The sequence below is a fragment of the Rattus rattus genome, chromosome 10, assembly GCF_011064425.1.
Source record: "Rattus rattus isolate New Zealand chromosome 10, Rrattus_CSIRO_v1, whole genome shotgun sequence".
Lineage (NCBI taxonomy): Eukaryota > Metazoa > Chordata > Mammalia > Rodentia > Muridae > Rattus > Rattus rattus.
The window spans coordinates 11078623-11101974 of NC_046163.1; the positions used below are offsets into that span (position 1 = coordinate 11078623).

General features: G+C 45.5%; 1 protein-coding gene across 32 annotated transcripts in view; it reads left to right on the top strand.

Annotated features, from left to right (window-relative positions):
* The window catches only part of Clasp1 (cytoplasmic linker associated protein 1), a 221636-nt gene that overhangs the window by 106313 nt on the left and 91971 nt on the right, over window positions 1–23352 (top strand). For 15 of the 32 annotated variants that reach the window (XM_032914880.1, XM_032914891.1, XM_032914886.1 and 12 more), the window contains exons 9-19: window positions 6237–6389; window positions 8798–8871; window positions 10499–10591; window positions 12030–12175; window positions 12868–13003; window positions 14086–14156; window positions 14634–14693; window positions 15941–16018; window positions 17852–18019; window positions 18578–18627; window positions 19225–19395. In XM_032914880.1, coding sequence (XP_032770771.1) covers window positions 6237–6389; window positions 8798–8871; window positions 10499–10591; window positions 12030–12175; window positions 12868–13003; window positions 14086–14156; window positions 14634–14693; window positions 15941–16018; window positions 17852–18019; window positions 18578–18627; window positions 19225–19395 — 1200 coding nt within the window. Of the gene's footprint in view, window positions 1–6236; window positions 6390–8797; window positions 8872–10498; window positions 10592–12029; window positions 12176–12867; window positions 13004–14085; window positions 14157–14633; window positions 14694–15940; window positions 16019–17851; window positions 18020–18577; window positions 18628–19224; window positions 19396–21125; window positions 21174–21654; window positions 21679–23352 lie in introns of all 32 variants that reach the window. The other 17 variants (XM_032914878.1, XM_032914889.1, XM_032914892.1 and 14 more) reach the window with 2 other exon arrangements.

Consider the following 23352-nt stretch of genomic DNA (forward strand, 5'->3'; position numbering starts at 1 on the left):
GCCTTTTAGAGTGCCTGTTCCTAGGGCTATAAGAGAAGAGATGAGGCTCAGCTGACTGAAGAATTGAAGGTGGCTAGGACCCAAAGGCTTCAGTTAGCTTACTCCAGGTTCCTACCCCTAGACTATCGGACAGTAGCAGTAGTTGGTGGCTGAAAATAGAGTGGATTCTTTGGGGCCAGGCGATGGTATGTTTCTGCAAGAAGATTTTCTGTGTAGCATACATTGTGTGAAAAACCTTAACCTAGTGTGATGGCAAAGCGCGCACAGTTAGAAGTACTCATGTCCACGTGTTTGCGTGGCCAAGGCTTTAGAAGCAGTCCTGAGCTGACTGACGCCTGCTTAGCCAACCCTGAAGAAGCTGGGCATTCAGATGCTATCAGATGCCAGGCATAGTGGTGTGTGCCTTTGATCCCACCATTTGGGAGGCATGAGCAGGCAGGCAGTTCTCTGTGAGTTCGAGGCCTGCCTGGTCTATATAGTGAGTTCCAGGACAGCCAGAGCTACATAGTGAGATCCTATCTTCAAAACTAAAACCAAACCAAAACAGACGCTAGCAGAGAGCAGCGTGCCTTGTAATTTAGTTAAGCAATACTGAAATATGTCAAGAGCCCAGGACTGTGCCTCTGTATCTGGGACAGCTGGGGAGCTGCTGTGTCACAGGCTTAGTTACACAAATGGCCTATTTGCCTTTTCAGGAGTGATGCTTTCTACAGATAAGACTTTTTCAGTTTACTAAAACTAGGCACCTTTCTGATGGTCCAGTCTCCCTCCTTCAGAAAAACATTGATATATTTTTATTCCCTTAGAAGTCCATACCGTATTCCTTGATCATATTTGCCTCCAGCTTCTCTCTAAATCCACTTAGGGGCATCTCCTTCTTTTCCCAACAACCTGACGCCCTCTTTTTTTTTTTTTAATTTAATAACCAATCAACTCCATTTGTACTGCCCATATATTTCTGGGTGATGGGCCATACACTGGGCCCATTTGTGGCTGGGGCTCACCAGTCACTATTCTCTGTACTTTGATCAGTTGTCTGTTCAGCATTAACCCAGTGCAGACAGTCACTGAGGTCTGAGAGCTGCACTGATCTGTCTGATAGGACTTTAGGAAGCAGTTGAATACTTAACAAAATAATAGTTGTACGATTACCCCTGAGGCCCATGAGCTACTTCCTCAGCCATGGCTTCTTGGCTAGATGTGTAGTTCTAGGCATGCATTTTCTCCTGTGGAGCAGGCCTGATATCCAATCAGAAGTCAGTTGGTCACCCCATAATATTTACACCACAATTGCACATTGCACCCACAGACATATCATTGGTTTTTGTGTTTTTTGGGGGGTTTTTTGTTGTTTTTTTTTTTTTTTTTTAAAGATTTATTCATTTATTATATATAAGTACACTGTAGCTGTCTTCAGATACACCAGAAGAGGGCATCAGATCTCTTTACATATGGTTGTGAGCCACCATGTGGTTGCTGGGAATTGAACTCAGGACCTCTGGAAGAGTAGTCGGGTGCTCTTAACCGCTGAGCCATCTCTCCAGCCCATATGCTGGTCATTGTTACAGTTCACTAGATTCATAGCTCAGCTGATGACCCCTGTACCCCTTTGCTTTGTGTGTATATATTTATGGAGGCCAAAGGTCCATTTTCTTTAGGTGCTGCCCATTGTGTTTTAACTTTTTTTGTTCTGAGTGTGTGTGTGTGTGTGTGTGTGTATACCCATGCACAGAGGCAAAGGCTGTGAAACGTGTGGAGGCTAGAGGACAGCTTGTGGTAATCAGTTCCATATGTGTTCCGGGACTGACTCAGGTTGTAAGCCTTGGCAGCAAGAGTCTTTACCTGCCGAGCCACCTTGCCAACCCTGCTTCACATTTCTAAGACAGTCTCTCACTGGCCTAGGGCTGGATGATTAGACTATCTTTCTCTGCCTCCTTAGGACTGGGGTTAAGTCATATACATTTCATCCACACACGTGGATTCTTTTTCTTTTACTGGATTCTGGGGATTGATCTCATTTTCTAAGCATGTTACTGGTTGAGCCTTCTCCCCAGCTCCAACGTCCTTTAATTTGATTTTAAGTTTTGAAATGTCTGAGAAACTTAGGCTAAACTTTAAAACTATTTAGTTCAGTGTTCCAGTCATGAACTGTTATTTTTATCCCTAAGCATCTTCTCAGATCATGTTCTCTGATTTAGAACACTGTCCAGCTGTGGATCTGGAAAGGAGCACACGATTTCCCTGTGTTCTGATGATCCTCCAGCGGAGACAGGAAGGACCAGTTAGTGGGCTTTGTGGCTCAGGTCAAACACTGACTTTTAAGTTTGGGGTCCTTGTTCTGAGTGCCTACTGCTGTGAGTTTGTTTCTCAGGTGTCCTTTGACCTGCATGCTGTCCCAAATTCACAGTCATTTGAGTTTAGCAGTTTCTCTGTGTCCTTGGTGTGTCAGTCTCTTCCCTTGGCCTCTGCATCTCTGTCTGGTCCGCCTGTAATTAGCCGTCTGCCCTACTGAGGGAACCAGATAAGTGAGCTGTTAGGTTTGTCCAGAGGTGGGAAGAACACCAAGTAGGGATAGATGCTTAGTTAAAGCCCTACACATGGTCCAGATGCTCCTTCTCTGTCCCATACCCAGGAGCATTTCCTCAGATCATGGCTATGGCAGCTATGCCTTCCCAAGGAGAATGGGCTTTTAAAAACATACCCTCCTTGTAGACAGACATAAAAGCACTTCTGCACATCATGTGTCCTGTCCTTTTAGCTCGTGTGTGTGTGTGTGTGTGTGTGTGTGTGTGTGTGTGTGTGTGTGTGTGTGTGTGTGTGTGTGTGTTGTGTGTGTGGTGACAATCTAATATAGCAATAGATAGCCCAGTTAAAGTTTCTGTAAACCAACAAGTTATTAACCCAGAACACAGGAAAAGATATGAACATTGTGTGTTTTGTTTTTTAAGTTAGTTTCTTTGATGTTTATGGGTGTTTTGTCTTCATATACGTATGTATGCCATGTGTGTGCCTAGTGCCCAAGGAAGTGAGAGGAGAGAATTGGATCCTGTAGAACTGAAGTTAGAGACAGATATGAGCCACATGTGGCTGCTGGGAATCCAGCCTGGGTCCTCTTGAAGAAGCCAGTGTTCTAGTCCCTATTTTTACTTTAAAGAGCCCTTTATCTGTGTAGAAAGGAACAAAATGGAGAGAATAAAAAATGAATCGACCTGAGGAGAAAGTCTTACATGTTCATGTACTTGCTGCCTTCATTTCTGTATACAAATCAGCATTCCAACTGCTCTGCTTCCCTTTGGTCTGAAGATCTTCCTGTAGCATTTTCTGGAGTGAGAGTGTGGGGGCCAACATGTTGCTTTTTATATCAACATATTTTGCCTCGCTTCTTGATTTCAATTTCAACTTATTTTATTTATTCATTTATGCATATTTTTATGTGTGTGTCCATGCCATGGCACATGTACTAGGTCTGAGGGCAACATGAGGTGCTCTCATGAGGGCATGAGTCAGGCAAGTGCTCTTACACACCAAGTTCTCCTTTCTCTGACAGGGACACCATGCGCTCCGTTCTCACCTGGTGCTGTTCCCTCAGGGCCTGTGATGCTCTCTGCTCTCTGACATGTTCACTGGTTTTAAGCAGTTGCCTAGTGTGTGTCCTGGCTAGCATTAGTTGTCAGCTTGACACAGCTGTATTCATCTGAGAGGGAGCCTCAGCTGAGGGCACATCTGTGGGGGCTGTCTTGTTTTTAATTGATGGAGGAGAGCCCAGCCCACTGTGAGGGGCACCATCCTTAGGTAGGCTGTCCAGGGTTATATAAGAAAGCTAGCCAAGCAGGATCCTGAGCGAGCCAGAGTGAACCAGCAAGCACTGTTCCTTTCTGGTTTCTGCATAAGATCTCTGCCTTGTCCTACCCGACTTCCCTCAGTGGTGGGCTGTGGCCCACGGGTGTAAGATGAAGTTTGCCCCCTCGGTCGCTTTGGCTCCAGAGTATTTCATCGCAGCAGCAGCAGCAGCAGGAGACTGACAGCAAGTGTCTTTTCTCTGCTGTGTTTTTATTTGTTTGGTTTTTATTTCAGCTTCCTGAATCTGTGAGCATATTTTCCTCATCAAATAGAGATCTGACTCTTCCCACAGATAGTTTTCCAGCCCCTACTGCATCCTGCTGGGAGTCCAGTTGCATCCCCCCCCCCACCACCACCTTCTTTAATGGTGGCTGAATTCTGCTGTTCTGGGTTTGAGTTCTCCAACCCACTGGCACCTGGTGTCCTGGAGCTATAGTTACCGACTGCTGTGGGCAACCAGCTGTGGGTGCTACCCCCCTCGTAACCCCTGAGCCATTCCTCCAGTCCCTGCAGCCTCTGTCCTCTGATTGTGCAGTTCTTACACTGAGCTTTGTAGATGACATCTGGTCCAAGTATATTCTATGCTTCTTGGAAATCACTGTTACCTGACTGTTGTTAGATTTTTTTTTTATTTTTATTCACTCCAAGGTGATTTTAGCACCTTAAATGATTCACACTTGCTGCATAACCCCTTGCAATTGTGGCACCTAAGCTTTAATTTTGCATCATTAAAATGTTTGCAGGTAAAGCTGGAGAGATGGCTCAGCAGTAAAAACCTGCAAAAACCTGACACCCAGCCTGACACCCTGAGTTCATCCCCAGTCCACAGTGGAGCAGAGAACGGTTTCCAAAAGCTGTCCTGTAACCACATAGGCACCATGACACATGCGTGTGCACACACACACACACACACACACACACACACACACACACACACAAATAATAACAATCAAATGAGTTTAAACTGTTGATAAATAGGTTGAATTTTTAAAACCATAGATGATTCTTTTTTTCTTCTTTTAAATTTTGAATGCACCAGAGAAGATAATGAGCCTTGCTGGTTTGAAGCTTTAAACATGCACGATGTAATTTAAAAAATCAACTTCATTAAAGGAAATGAAGCCTAGAAAACATACTTTTTGCCAGTCTAATTGACATGTTTGTAAGTGATAATTTAATTCAGTGTCTTCAAAGGTGTGGAGCAAGATAGGCATTTCAGTTTCCAGGAAAGGAGACATTTATGGCTTTTCAGGAGATAAACTTAGTACATTGATAAGCATTTTCATGCTGATTGACCCAGTAATGCTACTTGTTGACATTTCTTAACTTAAAATTGGCAAACTAGTTATAGGAAGGTGTTGTTGCAGTCCTGTTGCTTTTATTATTTTTTTTTGCATTTATTTGTCTGTTTACTTATTATTTTGTGTGTATGTGTGCATGTGTGCTCACAAGTAGGGGTGCCAAGCTGCTTCTGTGAAGGTCAGGACAATTTGTGGTATGGGTTCTGGGGATCCATCTTAGGTCATTAGGCTTGAATGTGAGTAGCCCTACCCACCAAGCCATCTGGCCAGTTAACAGCCCTGTTTCTGATAGTGAGGTGTTATGAAGCTAAACTGCCTGACAGTGGGTGGAGCATTTCCACTCCCAAAGTACCTTAGAACTATTGCAAGTAGCTTTATGAAAAATATTCCACCACATGGGAAAAGTTAAAATATTTCAAGGAGTTGTATTGTTCAGCTATTTTTTTAAAGTGCATTGCACCATATACAGTGGGACACACTGGTAATCCTTGCTCTCAGGATCATGAGTTTGAGGCCAGCTGAGGTTACAGAACAAGGCCCTGTTTGGAGAGGAGACTGAAACAAAACAAAACAAAACAGGGCTAGGGAGACTCAGTGAGTAAAAGCCCTTGTGGTACAAGTGTGACAATTTGATTTCAGAGCCCCAGAACTCACATGAAATCTGGACAGACAGCATGGGCCTCTGTGATCCCAGCATTCCTTTGTAGAGGTGGGGGCCAGAGAAAGGTCCCAGAATCTTGGGCCAGCCATTGGAGAACACAGAGAGCCCCCCGTTAAACAAGGTGGGAGGTGAGGACAGACATCTGAGACTGTCCTGCTGTGTGCCCTGCGTGCCTGCATATTCACTCGCACACACACACACCCTCCACCAACTAGAAAACGTGCATAGAGAAAGGGTCAGATGCTTTCCATGTTGCAGTGGGATAGCGTTCTGGTTCTGTAAGGTAAGCAGTGGTCTGTGTAGTTGTATTCCAAGCTTTGCCAGGACCTTACTTACTTCCAGGTACAAACCAGTATTTTCATGACTGATGGTTGTCTTGTGTATAGGTGAAAGCATACCATTTTCAAACAGTGGCTTCTGTGCTTCCTTTTCAGATAAAAATTTTGATGATGAAGATTCTGTGGATGGCAACAGGCCTTCTTCTGCCAGCTCCTCATCGTCCAAGGCTCCATCAAGTTCCCGGAGGAATGTTAGCATGGGGACCACCCGTAGGCTCATGTCATCCAGTCTTGGATCTAAGTCTTCAGGTCAGAGCACATCGTGTATGGTGTTCTGGGGTCCTCATCAGGAGTCCTTGCCCACCATGTCCCTGTGTGTGCACATTCTTTTTTTTTTTTTTTGGTTCTTTTTTTCGGAGCTGGGGACCGAACCCAGGGCCTTGCGCTTCCTAGGCAAGTGCTCTACCACTGAGCTAAATCCCCAACCCGTGTGTGCACATTCTTGCTCGCAGTATTTGATTGGCCTGCTACTGCTCTGATGCTGACAGTCTGGCTTAAGATGCCGGTTGCTGACCAGGTTCTAGATGCCAGCCAGCCAGCCAGAGTACAGACAGCACAGAGGAAGGCACAGCCCTAGGGTGAAGATCAAACACTGTGTGGTCATCTGGGTCTAGCCTTGCCTTGACCACCATTGGGCTTTCTACCAAATCTGTTAAGACCAGAGCCAGATTGAAATCTTGAAGATGTGATTTAGTCATACAGGTAGCATTTTTCCTGTCCATCAGTGTGAGTGCTTGGTAAATGAACACAAGGAGAGCCAGTGAGATGCACAAACCTGGTGAAGACAGACAGTCCTTAGAACCCTCCTCCTCCCCAGTCACTCCTCGTCTTAGACAGAGTGACTGGTTATTTATACCTTTAACCGCTCATTTTGCTGTCACATTTTAAGCTTACACTCCAGTTTCTTACTCTTTACCTCTAAAACATCATGTAGCCATTTGCTTTAAAACCATGCTCACTGATGGTGTTATGTCTTGTGAGGGTAGGGAGGTGGGTAGAATCCCAGGGTGGTGACTGGACTGCCTGCAGTAGGAAAGTCCTGGCCTGCTGCCCACTGTGGTCACTCTCTGTGGACAGAAGGCCTTAGGAGTGCTGCTCCCTGTGGTCTGTCCTGGAGTCACAAGGCACCACTGCCCTCTCCAGCCCTACCAATCTGCACTGAGAGCCCTGTTGGCCACAGGAAGGCCTCTGTCACTGTGCTTCAAGATTTTCCAGTACTATTATTTTTTTGTTGTTGAGTTTGTTTAATATAAGCTTCACTATTTTTAAGGTTTATTTACTTTTATTTTATGTATATGGATGTTGTTGGCCAGTGTGTGTGTGTGTGTGTGTGTGTGTGTGTGTGTGTGTGTGTGTGTGTGTGTGTGTGTGTGTGTGTGTGTGTGTGTGTGTGTGTGTGTGTGTATGGTCTTATGTGAGAACATATGTGTACACATGCATACCCTAGCATGCTTATGGAAGTCATTGGACAACTTGGGGAATCAGTTCTTTGCTTCCATGATATGCGTCTTGGGGAGCAAATTAAGATCATCAGGCTTGGTGACAAGTTTCTTTATGTGCTGAGGCATCTCACCTACCCCAGTGATATCCATTCTGTCTTCCCTTGAGTGATAGCAATTCCATGAACAGGGAGGGTAAGACGATTGATTCCTGCACGGTTCCATGACTGCTATGCTGCCCATCCCTCACCCACAGCCCTTCTAGGAGTCTCCATTTGGCCAGCCTTGCCTCCAGTCCTATCCTCATCCTCATCCTTTCTTTGTTTAACACCATAGTCCTGATTGCTGTAGATGCTTTTCCGATCCTGTGGTTTCAGAGGCCATTGCTGTCTGCTCACAGCACTCTAATCTATGCCAAAGCAAAAGGAGGGTTGGTTGCACATCACAGTCCATGGTTGACATCCATGTGCATTTGCTGCTGTCCTGCAGTCACAGTCACTGCTCCTGGGCTGTCTTTAAACCTACTGTTTGTTTTACTTTCTCTAGCAGGTCCAGCAAGACCCCAACAACAAGTTAGGCGGCTAATAAGAAAGCAGACATGCTAATCTCTATAAGTCACTACTGGGGCTTCAAGGATGACCTCAGACCTCAGTGTAAAACTTGTTTTTATGGAGCATGATAAGACGAAGTTGTCATGTTGGGTTTGGATTAGTAAACAGGTGTAATTCTCCCTGCGGCAGCACAGAGTGCTTAAATAGTCTCAGGGTGATCAAATACACTTTGCCTACCCATCCTTAGCCAACCCTTCTAGAAGTCTCCACTGGGCCTGTTTGCCTTCGGGCTTGCCTTCATTTCAAGTGTACAAGGCATCTTAACACAGCCCTGTGGGAGAAACTTGAACTGACGACTAGATAAAAAGTTGAGGGACCATAGGGACACCTCAGCAATGAGAGTGTTGGCTGTTCTTGCAGAGGACCAGAGTTCTAGGACTGCTTATAATCAGCTCAGAGGTTCCAGTGCCCTCTGGCCTCCATATGCACCCACATAGTGCATGCGATTACACACAGCCTCAAACTCATACATGTAGAATGAATCTTTTTTTAATTTTAAGTGTTCCAAAATATAATTTCGGTTTTGTATATTCATAATTCTGTAGTAGATGTTTTAAACAGTATGGAGTTCACATTATCTTTGTTTTAAAAACAATTTTTTTAACAGCTGCAAAAGAAGGCGCGGGTGCTGTGGATGAAGAGGATTTTATTAAAGCCTTCGATGATGTACCTGTAGTGCAGGTGAGTGTGGGTCTGTGCTGCTCCTAAAGTCAGCGTAGTGGTTCCATAAAGGGCTTAGTGGCTTAGAGCCTCTACTGCTCTTCTAGAGGACTGGATTCGATTCCCAGCATTCATACTGAGATGCTCACAGCTGCCTGTAACCCCAGCTTCTAGATGTAATCACCTCTTCCAGCATCTGCAGGTACCTACGAATGTGCCACACATGTATAACACACACAGAGGCACACAGGAGTAAAAAGAGATTTAAAAAGTAATTGTTTTTAAATGAAGGTGGAATAGTCTTCCAATTTTATTTTTCAAATATGCCTGTGCGAGACAACTGCATGTTACAGTAGTGATATGCCTATGGCAGCTGACTCTATAAAGACTCATCTAGCTCAGAACTATGCCTATGGCAGCTGACTCTATAAAGACTCATCTAGCTCAGAACTTTGGAGGCCCAAAATGTAGAGTACATGGAACAACCTTGAGAACCACGCCTGGTCCATGTTACTTCATGGTGCTGGATAGATGGCCCTGGAACAGCAGGCAACTCCTGTCAGACCAGCACACAGGACAGGATGGGGTCAGCCCAGGCTCTCATAACAGCCCTTCTAGAATTATCTCCCCCAGTGTCCTTAAGGAGCCCACCATCTGTTTGTTGCACCACCCAGGCCCCTAACCTTTTCACACAGTGGACCTTTGGGGACTCATGTCCAAACTCTGACACTACTGCATACAAAATCTTTACCTTTCAGTGTGGAAACTGAAACTCTCAAGACTATATGAGATCTAAGGTACAAATCAGAAAATGTGGGGGCCCTGTAAATTACAACAAGAACAGAAGTGTTGGTCCTCTTCGACGTCTCTGGAAGAGTCGGAAAGATGTTACTGTAGAGTACGTTTGTTAGGTTACAGGAAAGTGACAGTGGCGGTTGGCTAGAACAGAAGATGAAGATCATATTGAAGATTTTTTTCTTAGAAAACTCTCTCACGGCCAAGGAAGTACAGCAGACACAGTGGAGGATGCAGCCGTGGCTCACTCTCAGCTCCATGCTTAGCTGGTCTCCTCATACGGGCCAGCAGCCTCTGCCTGGTGCTACAGTGGACCTGGCCCTCCTATATCCATCAGTAATCAAGACAACCCACACCGACATTCCCACAGGCCATTCTGACCCCGGCAGTCCCTCAGTTGATCCTTCTTCTCAGATGATTCTGGGCTGGAGCAAAGTGATAGATAGATGGCCTGAATTTGATTCCCGAATCTCACAGTAGAGTTTGGAGTGATTGCCAGAAGTTGCCATGAACCATGGCACACTTGTTCCACCTCGTATCCCACTACACACATTCAGTAATAAGTTTTTAAAAACATGACTAATGCGTCATTGGCTGTTGTTTTTTTCCTCTTGTACACAACTCATTCTGTTGGTTTTTAGTAAAGATGTGTCTGAAACAAGGTTGCATCCATGTGGCAGCAAACAAAGGGGATTCCTGTTGTTTGTGGGCATCAGGCCCACTCAGATGAGCATGCCCAGAGAATTCCTCCTGTGAAGTGAAAGTTACTCTTCCTAGACTTCATGTATTTAAAAATAATCATCTTAATTCTGTACAGTATCTTCTGTTAAGTATAAATTAATTTTGCTTCCAGATTTACTCCAGCCGAGATCTCGAGGAATCCATAAACAAAATTAGAGAAATTCTATCAGATGACAAACATGATTGGGAGCAGAGAGTAAATGCTGTAAGTGCTGCTTTTTTGTGGGTCCATTATGCTCATTTGCATATCTACTGATTTACATACACAGGAATGCTGGCACATAAATTACCACGTGTACATTTTACCTTCTTAGTAAATCACCTCACTTTCTTTTGTTGTTCACAGTGAGTTTTGATTTTTGAGTTTGTTTCAAGATAATCTCATACATCCTAGTTTGCTCTCTGTTGCTGTGAAAAACATCATGACCAAAAGCAACTTGGAAAGGAAAGGGTTTATTTCTTTCTATTGGGTTATAGTCCATCACCAAAGGAAGCTAGGGCAGGACCTGGAAGTTGGAACCTGGAGGTAAGATCTGAAGCAGAGACTGTGAGGGAATGCTCCTTTACCGGCTTGCTTCTGATGGCATATATGTATATATCCTGTTCTCTTATATAACCCAGGACCTCCTGCCCAGGGCTGGCATGGCCTGCAGTGGAGTGGGCCAGGCCCTCCCACACCAATCATCAATTAAGAAAATGCTCCAGACATGCCCACAGACCAATCTGATGAAGGCAGTTCAACTGAGGTTTCTCTTCCGAGATGACTCTAGTTTATGTCAAGTTGACAAAACATAAGTAGCACCTGCTGTTTAGCCCATGCTCGCCTTCACCTTGGGAAATCCTGTTTTAGCTTGTGGACTGCTGGACTTAATGGTCAGGCGCGACCACACCCAGCCCTACTTCTGTTTTGAAAACACAGCAGCTTGCTGCGTGCGGTGGCATATACGTTTAATCCTAGCACTTGGGATGCAGAGATAGATAGACAGTTCTCTAAGCTGTATAGGAAGACCTAGTCTTAAAAAGCAAACAAACAAAACACAAAACCAAAAATCCTGAGCATTCAGGGCTAGCGAGATGGCTCAGCAGTTAGGAACACAGCTGCCTCGATTCCGGTGCTGGGAGCCAGTGCCCTCTGCTGGCCTCATGGGCCCCTGTGTACTGTAGTGCACATAGACTCAAGCGGGCACACATAGACACTTGAAAATGGTTTTAAGGGAACCAAATCATATTTATTATGGGTGTTGCATTTTAAAATGGGGCTTTAACTGTGATCTGATTTGTTTATTACATATTAGGTAATAATTATCTGTTCAAATTGTCTTTGCAAAATGGTTTCCAGGGGCTAGAGCTATAACTTCAGCTGTTCTTACAAAGGACCCAAGCCTAGATCCCAGTAGCCTTATCAGGTGGCTCACAACCATCTTGTAACTGGAGCTCCAGGGGACGGAATGCCCTCTTCTGGCCTCAGTGTGCACCTTTACAAATGTGGCATTCCCCCACCCCCACACACAAAGATAAATCTTTTTTAAAAAATGGTTTCTATTATCAGTTAACTTTTATGTTTATCTCTCACATTAGCGGCTGTTTTATGATATTTAGTGTTAAATATTTTATTTACCTCTGACTTTTCTCTGTCCCGTTAGCTAAAAAAGATTAGATCGTTACTCTTGGCTGGGGCGGCTGAGTACGATAACTTCTTTCAACACTTGCGTCTTCTGGACGGAGCCTTTAAACTCTCTGCTAAGGACCTGCGGTCTCAGGTAGTGCGGGAAGCTTGTATCACCTTGGGGTAAGGACTGCGAGCGCTACATTCACCCACACTGTGATACAGTCTCTCAGAGCTTTAAAGGGAACTCTTTGTCATGTCTGTGGGGTCACCTCTAGCTGGTTTCCAAGACCCTAGTCTGTTGACACTTGCGTCCACACTCGGGGTAGCTGCTGCCCAGTTATGTAGTGTGTGCTGGATTTTAAATTTAGTCACTAACATAACTCAGAAGCCTCTCGTACTATTAAAAAAAAAAAAAAAAAAAAAAAAAAACCTTACAGAACAGATCAGAGAGAAGGAATTGTGGCCCACGTGCAGTGTTTGCATGTGCCAGCATGTTAAGTCAGTAGCCACAGCACCTGGCCAGCACTGTGACCATATAGAGACTGTGTAGGGCAGGCAGATGCTAAAGGATCATATTTTATTTGTAAAACAAAAATAAAATAAGATGGGGGCAAGGGTTGGATTCATGCTTAATGTCTATAGTATGTCTTTGGTCTTGCTGGGTGCTTTTTTGCTCTTTTAATACTTATGTGAAAATTATTTAAAAAAATTTGTTGCCTGATGGCTTTGCCAAGTTTTCTACTTGTACATTTTAAGTCTATGTTTGAGGTGTCTTTGACCCTTGTCTTTTATCCCTAGAGAACTGTGTGTTGAGAGGCTCTGTGCTTCCTATGTGTGAGGATGTGACTATAGCCAATCCTTTCTTGTTGCAGGCACCTGTCATCAGTTCTGGGAAATAAGTTTGATCATGGAGCTGAAGCCATTATGCCAACTATCTTTAATTTAATCCCAAACAGTGCCAAAATTATGGCTACTTCTGGTGTTGTAGCCGTTAGGTTAATCATTCGGGTAAGTATGGCATGGGCACACCCATGCAAAAGAGAGTGGGAGGCCCTGCTGGCTGATGGGACATAACAGACGAGCCTGCCAGGGGTGGGGTGGGGGGGACAGCGGGACCCAACAGTGTCTTTCCCCTGGATGGGAGTGTTGCGCCCTGTGGGCTAGCACACCCTTCCTGACATCCATCTACCTCTTTGCTCCCCGACCATTGGCTCTAAGTCTTTGGCTGTTCAGAGCATCTGACTTTTGTCTCCCTCCATCACTTCTGGTCTTCCTTCCCTCATCCACACCTTCCATTTTAGTTGTTTGTGCTAATGGTTGCCATTTACCTGAAGCTCAGCAATCTTCTCACCTGAGTTTTCTAGCACTTACTGTAGTGTAAGCAGTGGGCCCAGTGTCATTGATCCTCATGCATGTTTTCAGGAAAGAGTAGTCCATGAAGGTGTAAAAGGACCTTTCCTTCACTTCCTCCTCTCTACTCAAGTTTTTCCCCAGAGGCAAATCTGGAAAGTGGTATGGATTAAAACTGTCCAGCTGCTTCCTGCCAAGCCTGAGGACCTGAGTGCAACCCTCAGGACCCACATGGTGGAGGGAGAACCAACTCCCACAAGTTATCTTCTCACTTTTGTACATGTGCCCCCCCCACACACACACAGGGGGGGGGGGAGAGAGAGAGAGAGAGAGAGAGAGAGAGAGAGCACACAAATAAGTAACTAAATGTATTAGAAGAAATCTTGAAACTACAGAATGCACTCAGTCCCCACAGGTTACTCAGGGTTATTCCTTAGTATCATTGTTTTTGCTTACCCTTACTTATAATGTTAAACCCAAGGGCGTTGTATGTTTCCACTGGAACAGTGTCAGGATGGCCTCTTCCCTAAGACTGCTGTGGCTGATCCATGCTCTCGTCGCTCTGTTAGCTCTGTACTGGCCTGTATGACATTTCAGGGCACTTGGTTTCCGTCTTCAGTGCTGACATCTTATATTGGACATAGACTTGTTGTGAGGTCAGCTCATGAGGAACAGGCTCCTGTTGCACCTGGTTCTGGTCTGTGTTACAAGTGCTCACCTATTTCCTCTCCTTTCCATAGCACACTCACATCCCTCGGCTGATCCCTGTCATAACCAGCAACTGTACCTCTAAGTCTGTCGCAGTCAGAAGGTAAGCCTGGGCAGGGAAGGGCTTCTTGATGATACTGCAAGTGTCTAAACCAGAGAGCACCAGGTCTCCTCCCATGGATAGACTTTCACACTCGAAGTCATTGTTGACTGCTTCTTGGTCCAAGAGTACTTTTATTTTCTGGCTGGCAAGACGGCTTGATGGGTTTCATCCTCAGGACTCTCAAAAGTGGTCCTTGTCATACACACACTGCAGTTACACATGTTCAACCTTCCAAAGCATTAAGATCTGTGTGTGTGTGTGTGTGTGTGTGTGTGTGTGTGTGTGTGCGCGTGCATGTGTGTCAGAACCACCTAGTCTTTTAGTTATTTCTGATTCTTCTTTATTCTACATTTTCTGTTCTTCCTGTTAAATGAGATTTACCTATTCAAAGGATAAACTGGTTGATTTAAGCAAAAGCTTTTTTATTTTCACAACAGATATATTACTAAGTTCCATTTCTTTCTTACCACATTCCAGGCGCTGTTTTGAATTTTTAGATTTGCTTTTACAAGAATGGCAGACACATTCACTAGAAAGGTGAGCTCCTGTGATTCAGAACTTTCTCTGGACCTATTCTTAGAGTTGCGTGCCTGAGCAGATAGTTTGTCCCATCCGGTATAAGGAAGGAAGGAATCAAAGCATTTGCTAAGTGACAGTTTGTCCTGATCTGAGCCACTTCATACCGGAGAAGCTGTAGGGAGTGTCATCCTCCCAGATACCACTGTGGCATAGCCTGTGTATCTCAGTTGGCGGGTGCTTGCCTAGCACGTAAGAAGCCCTGATTGCATCTTCTCCTAAATAAACTGGGCCTATAACCCACTGTCAATAGTTTAAAACCATCGTTGGCTACATTGAGAGTTTAAGGCCAGCTTGGGCTAGTGACCATGTCTTAGGAAAAGTAAATTGAATATGGCCCCAGCTGGCAGTGTGCATTAGTGTGACTGTGCTGGTAGGGGCAGTATATATCAGAATCTAAAAGTAGCAAGCATCATTGTGTCAGAGTTTCTCACAATCACATGCCCATTCATTATTTTGACCTTCTTAGTTCCTGTCATTTTGGGTTCCTAAGTATCTGTGTTTGGACACAGTAGGTGGTAGTGTTAGGCTGTAGTTTTGAATGGGTATCATAGTTTGTTAACCATTTTTCATTGTCATGATAATTAATACTAGGGAATTCATCTGAATGAAATTAAGACTAAGATCCAGTCTGAGCGCCCAAGCAAATTTCTACTCAGAAGCACTGGCTTTGAGAATCGAGGCTGCCCACCAACTGAGAAAGGAGCAGGAGTCTGAAAGGGCTGCTGCTCGTTAGCCACAGGGACGGTGGTTTTTGAAGTGTCTTCATTGTTTAAGGAGATTTCCTCTTAGATCCACATTGATAGCCACTTTCCCCCTGGACATCTTTGAGTCCTCCTGTCCATGACAGACTTTGTTTTCTCTTAATAAGGCAGAGGGTGGGATAAGCAAAAGTCACACTGTGTTAAGGAAGGCTCAGGTTGTGGGGAAGGCTGTAGAGCGTCTGTGGGGCTCACAAGCTAGGAGGTCGTTGTGAGTTATAAATAGTGCTATCTAAAGCCTTCTGTGAGAGAGGGGTGGGATGTGAAAGGGGATCTTGGGGGTGCATGGGTGGGAGAGGGGCTCTTAGCCTCTATGCGATGTTACCTGACTAACTTTGGGGTGTAGCTGCCAGATCTACATTGCTATTTAGAATTTGATTCCCAAGCTGGTTTTCACCCACACGAAATTGGTGAATGACTGTTTTGTTTTCTTTCCTCAATGTCTAGACACATATCAGTATTAGCTGAGACAATAAAGAAAGGAATACACGACGCTGATTCTGAAGCAAGGATAGAAGCCAGGAAGTAAGTTTCTGCTGAGGCAGCTCTGACTCACCCCCTGTGTGGATCGCCCCACTGCTGTCTGGTTACTGCAGCATGCTTTGTTAGTGATGACCCTTCGAGTGACTTCAGAGGGGTCTCTCTGCTGTTGGGCTCTCAAGGTAGTTGCTTAAGTGCAACTGAACATAAATAGGACTGCGGTTGACAGTAGGATGCTTGTTTTCATTGTCTCATTAGTCAGCAGTGTGGGTCCTACTCTGTGTGTCAGTTTACTAAGCTGTCAAAGCCATGCACCCCAGTGTTCATTACACTGTACCATGAGAGATGACAGCCACAGGCTGCTCTCTTCTCGTCATTGTGTTTGAAAACATGGAGTGCTCGATTCTTATTGAGCATGAGTCCTGGGAGGGGGAGTTGGATTGACTGGCACCTGGGTTGTCATGGTGATAATGCCCAGTTTCAGACTCCCAGTGGCACTGAAAATGCTTCAGTCTCATGCCTGTGTCCCTGAATCCAGTACCTCCCAGGAGATCATTTGCCAGGAGGCTTTAGAGGAAGTTTGATGTTAAGATCTATTAATTTGAAGCTTGGGGTGTAGCTTAGTAGAAGAGAGCTTGTCTAACATGTGTAAGGCCCTTGTGTAAGGCCTTTCATTTGGTCCCCTGAACCATTAAAAAAAATCAGTAAAACAAAAGCTGATGCTAATGATGTAGCCCAGTGGTAGAATGCTTGCCTCGTGATGGAGACCCTGGGTCCGTCCCCTGCACAGCAGCTACACAGGTGAAAAAGACAATGACTCCCTCTTTTGCTCCTGTGGTCTCTTCTGTGCTGTCACAGCTGACAAGACTTCAAGGTGACACAGATTACAAACTGGATTTTTAACTTAGCGTTATAGTTTACTTGGCTGGAACTTAATTCCTGGCATTTGTTTATCTGTGTGTGTGCCCACATGTTCTCATGTTAGGGCAGTGTGTGTACCAGAGTTTGTGTGTGGAGATCAGAGGACAACTCCTTCTACCACATGGACCCCAGAGTTTGAACTCAGATCTTGAGGCTTGGCAGCGTGTGCCTTTACCCACTGAGCCGTCTTCTGGTCCTGCTTTTCTTATTTCTGTTCTCATAACTCTGCTCTTACCTTGGGCAGTTCCTATTGGTGCAAGTGACATAATTTCTAGTTGCTGCAGGCCGCTTGGGGTCAGTGTGTTAGTGGTTCACCCCTGCTATTTCCTTGTATTGTGTTCTCATCCTCTAATCACGATGCCAATACAGATTTCAAGACACTCTGAGAATTTTCCATTTTTCTTTTGTTTGTATTCTTCTGTCAGTTTTAGATATCTCAAACTGAGGAATGCCTGACTGCATTGATGAAAATTGCCACTGATGAATCTGTTCTGTGGCTATGGTAGCTTGGGCTCTGTCCTTCCCAAGTTTCCTTGGCCTCACAAGTTAGAACCTTTAAATTCCCATTTTATAAATGAGATCGAGGTTCTGAGAAGTTAAGTAACTTCTCCAACATCAGAAAGCTGGTAAGGAGCAAGGTGGCTCAGCCAGTAAAAGCAGGTGCCTCCCAGACTGCTGACTAAGTTCAGTCCCTGGAACCCACACAGTAGGAAGAACTGACTCCCACAGGTTCTCCTCTCATCTCCACATGTGTGCTATGGTTCCTCCATCCTACCCCTACATTAACAAATAAAACTGTAAGCTGTGACACCAGGATTTCTCCAAGGCCCCTTTATTTGTTCTCTGGCCTATGCCCTGTCACTCCTCTTAGCAGGTAAAGTGGGGGCCTCAGACTCTCAAAGAGGCTGTGTGATATACTCAAGCTCTGACTCGACCTGGGGCCTGTCATTTCCCTAGATGCTACTGGGGTTTCCACAGTCACTTCAGCCGAGAAGCAGAGCACCTGTACCACACTTTGGAGTCCTCCTATCAGAAGGCCCTGCAGTCCCACTTGAAGAACTCGGACAGCATCGTGTCTCTGCCTCAGTCAGACCGATCCTCTTCCAGCTCTCAAGAGAGTCTCAAGTAAGGCCCTTGGCTTTGCCAACTACAGCACAGTTTTAGGTAAAGGTTTGCTGCACAAATGCACACGCTACCGCTGTGCTTTCAGCCAAGTACCTGCTAAAGCTCCCGAGATGTTAAGGTACATGCTGGTTCTGCTAGGATCCTGTTCAGGAGGTGAGAGACCTGGCCTTGGGCTCTCCACAGTTTTAAATACCATAGTGAGTTATAGAGTATTGTGAGCTGTATACATTAATGTGTCAGGGAGTCCTCAAGAGGAAATGAGTGTTGCCCAGTGACAGGTTTGGAAAGAGGAGACATCCAAGATGTGGGACTTAACCTAACAGCATGTCTGCCCTTCACTTCTGACCTCTGCCCCTATTATTGTTTGCTTTGTGTGAAAGGTCAGTCATCCCAAACATACTGTTAGCACTCTGTCAGATGTGGGGTTGGTAAAATAATGAATTGCCTGAACCCTTCTGATGACCTTGAATTCATTCTTCATGGGTACACTTGGCTGTTGTAGTTATGTGACTACAGATAAGGTACACTCTTGGTGACACATGTGCATGCATTTTGCAGCCGGCCACTTTCTGCCAAAAGAAGTCCCACTGGCAGCACTGCATCCAGAGGTAAGACCGCGGTGACAGAAGTACAGGTGGGAGGCTGGGTGGGCTGCTCATCTCCTCAGGCTGTGTTCAGCGACAGGAAGCTATGGCCTGCTCCCAGTTCCACTCAGTTATGTGCACCCTTACATCTGCTCTGGGCTCCACTATACCAGGGCCAGTTAACGTTGTTAACGTTGTCAGGATGGTGAGGCGGACAGAAATCTGGCTCTGTGGCTTCTCGTCTCTCCCTGCCTCTCTGCAGCCAGAAGTCCTTTTGCTGCTCGGCTCACATAACAATGTAGAGCAGGGGGCAGCAGTTCGTTAGGTATCAGAAGCTGGAAAAGGGTTTTCAGAGAAGGTGAGCTAGATAGTGACACTCATTTTATTTCATGTGTCAACCATAACCATAAACCTATAGTTTTCCACTGTTAGAACAATGGTGCAGCAATGGATACCCTCAGCAAGATCACTGGTTTTCAGTGCATTGCATGAACCCATCTCTGGGGCAGGGAGCACTTTCTCCCTCCTGTGGGTACCAATGTGTTTGGTTCCAAGAAAAGCAGAGCAGCAGTATGTAACAGTGTGGCCAGTCCTTTCTGACTTCTTCCTTCTCCCTTAAAGGCTCTACAGTTAGTACCAAGTCTATGTCGACGACAGGGTCTCTCCAGCGATCTCGAAGTGATATTGATGTGAACGCAGCAGCCAGCGCCAAATCCAAAGTCTCCTCATCCTCAGGTTCCACCGCCTTCAGCTCTGCAGCAGCGTTGCCTCCAGGATCCTATGCGTCCTTAGGTAACCGGGCTCCCCCTGTCCTGCTGTCCCCTTGACCCTGGCCTCTGAGCAGGGTGCAGAGCTTACACAGAGCTTCCCTCCATAGCTGAGGGCAGCTTTCCTCTTGAGGGCATTCCAAAGCATAAGTAACTATACCCAAAGATAGCTCCCAGCTATCCTTTGTCCAGTGCCATGTCCAATGTCCCTTTTCACTGGAGTATCAGCCTGTTCCATAAGGACATGTGCTTGCAGGCCATGTGGTCCTCCTGTCCTTTTTCCTATAGCAGTTCCTGCCCGTACCCAAGCCACTGGCTGTATTTCCAGCCCTGACTTGGCCCTCTCCTGCTGGGGGAGCTGAGCCAGGTGGCTCAGTGGGCCTTTAGGGTTCCTATGGTTGAGAGTCTCTTAGAATGAGGGTGGCAGGAAGATTCTAGATGAATGGAATGAACCTTTAACCAACTTAAGCACAGCTGTGCAGGTGTTCTACCCTACATGCTGCCTGAGGAGAGCACACCCCCACACTGCCCCCCAAAAAGTGTTTCTAATTACTTTCCAAACTTTTGGTATCTAAGATAATGAGAGGTGCGTTACTCAGCCTGTCGAGACAACACTGAGCACCTTTTCTGTGTCAGGCTAGTGGTGTATTTCATTGTATTCTTGTAAAAACCAAGTAAGTCATTCACCCCCAAATCTGAGAACTTAGCTTAAATCATTACACCAAAACCAGGTTACTCACATACCCACTAGGGAATTTCAAGGTCGCTACAAAGCTAATTTTCTGAAGTGCTTTGAGATTGGAAGCATGCAGACAGGACAGTGCAGAGAAGGTACCACTTGTTCACTGTCACCATGGCAGGCTGTGCAAGCTCTGAGTCTGTTTCTCTGCCAGTGACCTCATGGAAATGTAGCCATGGTGACTCAGACACATGATCGAGGATTGGTGAGATTACATGAGGTCGTTTGTAAATGATCGCCCTGCAAGGTTGCAGAAAGAGTTGAAATAAGAATGCTATTAACCTGGGAGATGTGTGTCCTGGAACCATATGTTCAGGCAGCCCAAGTGTGAAGGTGTTGCTTTGAACTTTTTGGTCAAGGAAGAAGCCGCAGATGTTCCTTCCCATGGTGAGCAAGTTAAATCTAAGTATTTACCAGGGTGTCAGTTCTTTTGATCTACTTTTACATTTGGCTTTTGTTTATTTAGTTTTGTTTTTGTTTTGGAGATGGACCCACTGTATATATAGCCCTGGATAGCCTAGAACTCACTATGTAGACCAGGCTGGCCTCTAACTCAGAGATGGCTTGCCTCTGTTTCCCACAAGATATGCCTGGCTCCCCTTTAGTATTTTTAGTTAACATTTGCTTGACTGTTTTCATGTCAGCCTTTAGAGAATATAGGATTTACTTGTGTACATCTGCAGTGTTTAGTTCAGGCCTCAGTAGATTCCCTCAGTGCTGATGAAAACCCCAGGAGTTGGGTCTGGTGACAAGCAAGTGAACCTTCAGAATTGCTGAGACGTTCTTTTAGCACAGTTTCCTCTCCAGACAAGACTGCAGCACTGAATATTCTCTCCCTTCCCCATAAGAATTCTACCTTTAGTTCCCTTGGTTTTTGCCCACCCCACATGCTACTTCAGCAAGAAGTGAAGTAGCACACAGTTCTGAGACTGCACTCAGGCCCCACTTAGATCGACAAGACACTTGACTTGTAAACGTATAGCATTAAAGCTGATAACCCTTTTCCGAACTTCTAGAGTCCAGACACATGAGGGAAGACTTGGAGTACGTAGGCCTGGATGCAGGTACTAAGCGCAACAGCTGCTGCTGCTGGGCGTGTAGTTGGGATAGGCCTTGCTACAGCCTCCAGCTTCTTCTCACTGGGCTCTGCTCTCGGGGTTACTCCTTAGACACCTGGACTTCTAGTGGCTCCTTTACACCCCTCCTCCTACTAGAACTTTCAGGGAATGGGAACTTCTCAAGGATGGTACAGTTGACAAACCAGAGACCAGGAGTCATGCTGTCCACTGTGGCACAAATGTGGGTCACTCTTCTGTTTTGCTTTCCAAAGGCAAACTATGTTACTCCAGGCTGAGCTGGCTCTGGGCGAGGCTCCTTAGCTGGCTTCCAAATCTGCCCTGCTTCTGAACTCAATTTCCTTTTTGGCTTTGTTTTAAAGTGTACATTTTGCTTTTTTAGTAGCTAATAACATTCTGCTTTTTAATTTTCTGGATGTTACTAACTGTTCCCTGTTGTCCCCTCCCTTGTTTTTTAATTGGCTTAAAGACGGTACTGCCACTAAAGCGGAGGGTAAGCGGTTTGTTTCTGTGATTGAGGTGTGTGTCTCTCTGGTCCTCTGTTCCCACCGAGTGCTGCCCGGTGCCCACTTGTCCTCACTGAGGTCCCTGCATGATGTGTTGCACGCTGTCCTTACCCTCTTCTTCATTCTGTCTCCAGTGGCTTCTGCCGTCCCTCTGCCTCAGTTCTCTTCCCCTTTCTTGTTTGATCTTTGTTCCGGTGAATCAGGGCACTGAAGTGTGCTGTGGGTGGTGACCGTGCTGAGGCCACACTGGGAGGAATATTTGATTGACATCACCTTGTACGCTGCTGACTTGGGGTTTGTTGCTCATGAAGTCCCAACCTGAGCTACACTCTCTTTTTTTTTTTTTTTTTTTGGTGCTTTGTGGGCCTCTCGGGTTCATCTTTCCTGTTTTGAAAATAAATGTCTATGTCAACTACTCATGTTCAACATTGATGAAATTTTCTGCTGAGCTGTAAAGACATTTTTAAATAGTGTTTTGCTGTCCTTTGAAGAACACTGCCAAGTTGTTGTTTCTATTGTGTCACTGTCACAGGCCCGTTTCTTCATTTGTGCGCATATTGCTCTTCTTACCAGCCACGTGTTGAGTTCTGCCGCCCACACCGTGGAGAGAAAGGGCCATGTCCACATCCCTTCATCCACAATTTAGGCTTAAGTAGCTCTCGCTCAGTCCTCACTTTGTTCTTTAACTTGAGACACAGCCATGCCCAACAGATTAGAAACTGTTAGGCAACATTTTCCTTTCCCAAGATTTCTGGTAGAAAACAAGTAACGCTTCAACAGTTTAATTTAGAGCAGTGTTGCCTGCTTGAGCTGGTGACTACAGCTCCCAGCCCACCAGAAAATGCCTTCAGCAATCAAGAGCAGCCTGATTAGTCCATAATTGTGAAGTCGTTGCCATGTAAAAGAGGCAAGGTTTGGGCAGGGTCACTCTTTAAAGTTCACTATTGTATGCGTATGAGTGCAGGTCTGTGTGCTGTGGTGTGAGCGAAGGACACGTCTAGAAAGTCAGTTCTGTCCTTTCACTATGTAGAATCCCCAGGAATCATCAAACTGAGGTTGTCACACTTGTGTGGAAAGCACTTTAACCACTGAGCCATCTCACCAGCTCCAACACAGTCTTTCTTTATTTTTGGTTTTTTTGGAGATAGGGTCTTGTATGGCCTCCACAGGCCTCCACCTCCCTCTCTAGCTAAGGATGGCCGTAAAATCTGACTCTCCTCCGGAGTTAGACTGAGATTACAGTTTGCATCACTACACTCAGATGTATCAGTGCTGGAAATGAAGCCCAACACTTTCCCAACTGAGCTAAATCCTTAGCCATACCGTTGCTGAGGCCATAGTCTAGGTCCTCAGGAGTCAGAAGGAAGAGAAAGCAATAGATTAAGACTTTTTAAATTACACTTATGTATCGTTATGTGCTCATCATGCTCAAGTGCAGAGGTGAGAAGACGAGTCACGGGATGAGATCTCTCCTTCATCCTTTAGCCCCGGGATTGCACTCAGACTGTCAGCCTTGGTGGATAGCATCTCACCAGGCAAAGGAATCATAGCATGGTCGCAAGATTCATGTTTCCCAGACATGTTTCATCATGAGAATTACGTGGATGCTTACAAGAAAGAAAGATAGATGGATGTCCAGGATATTTTCCCTGAAGATGCTG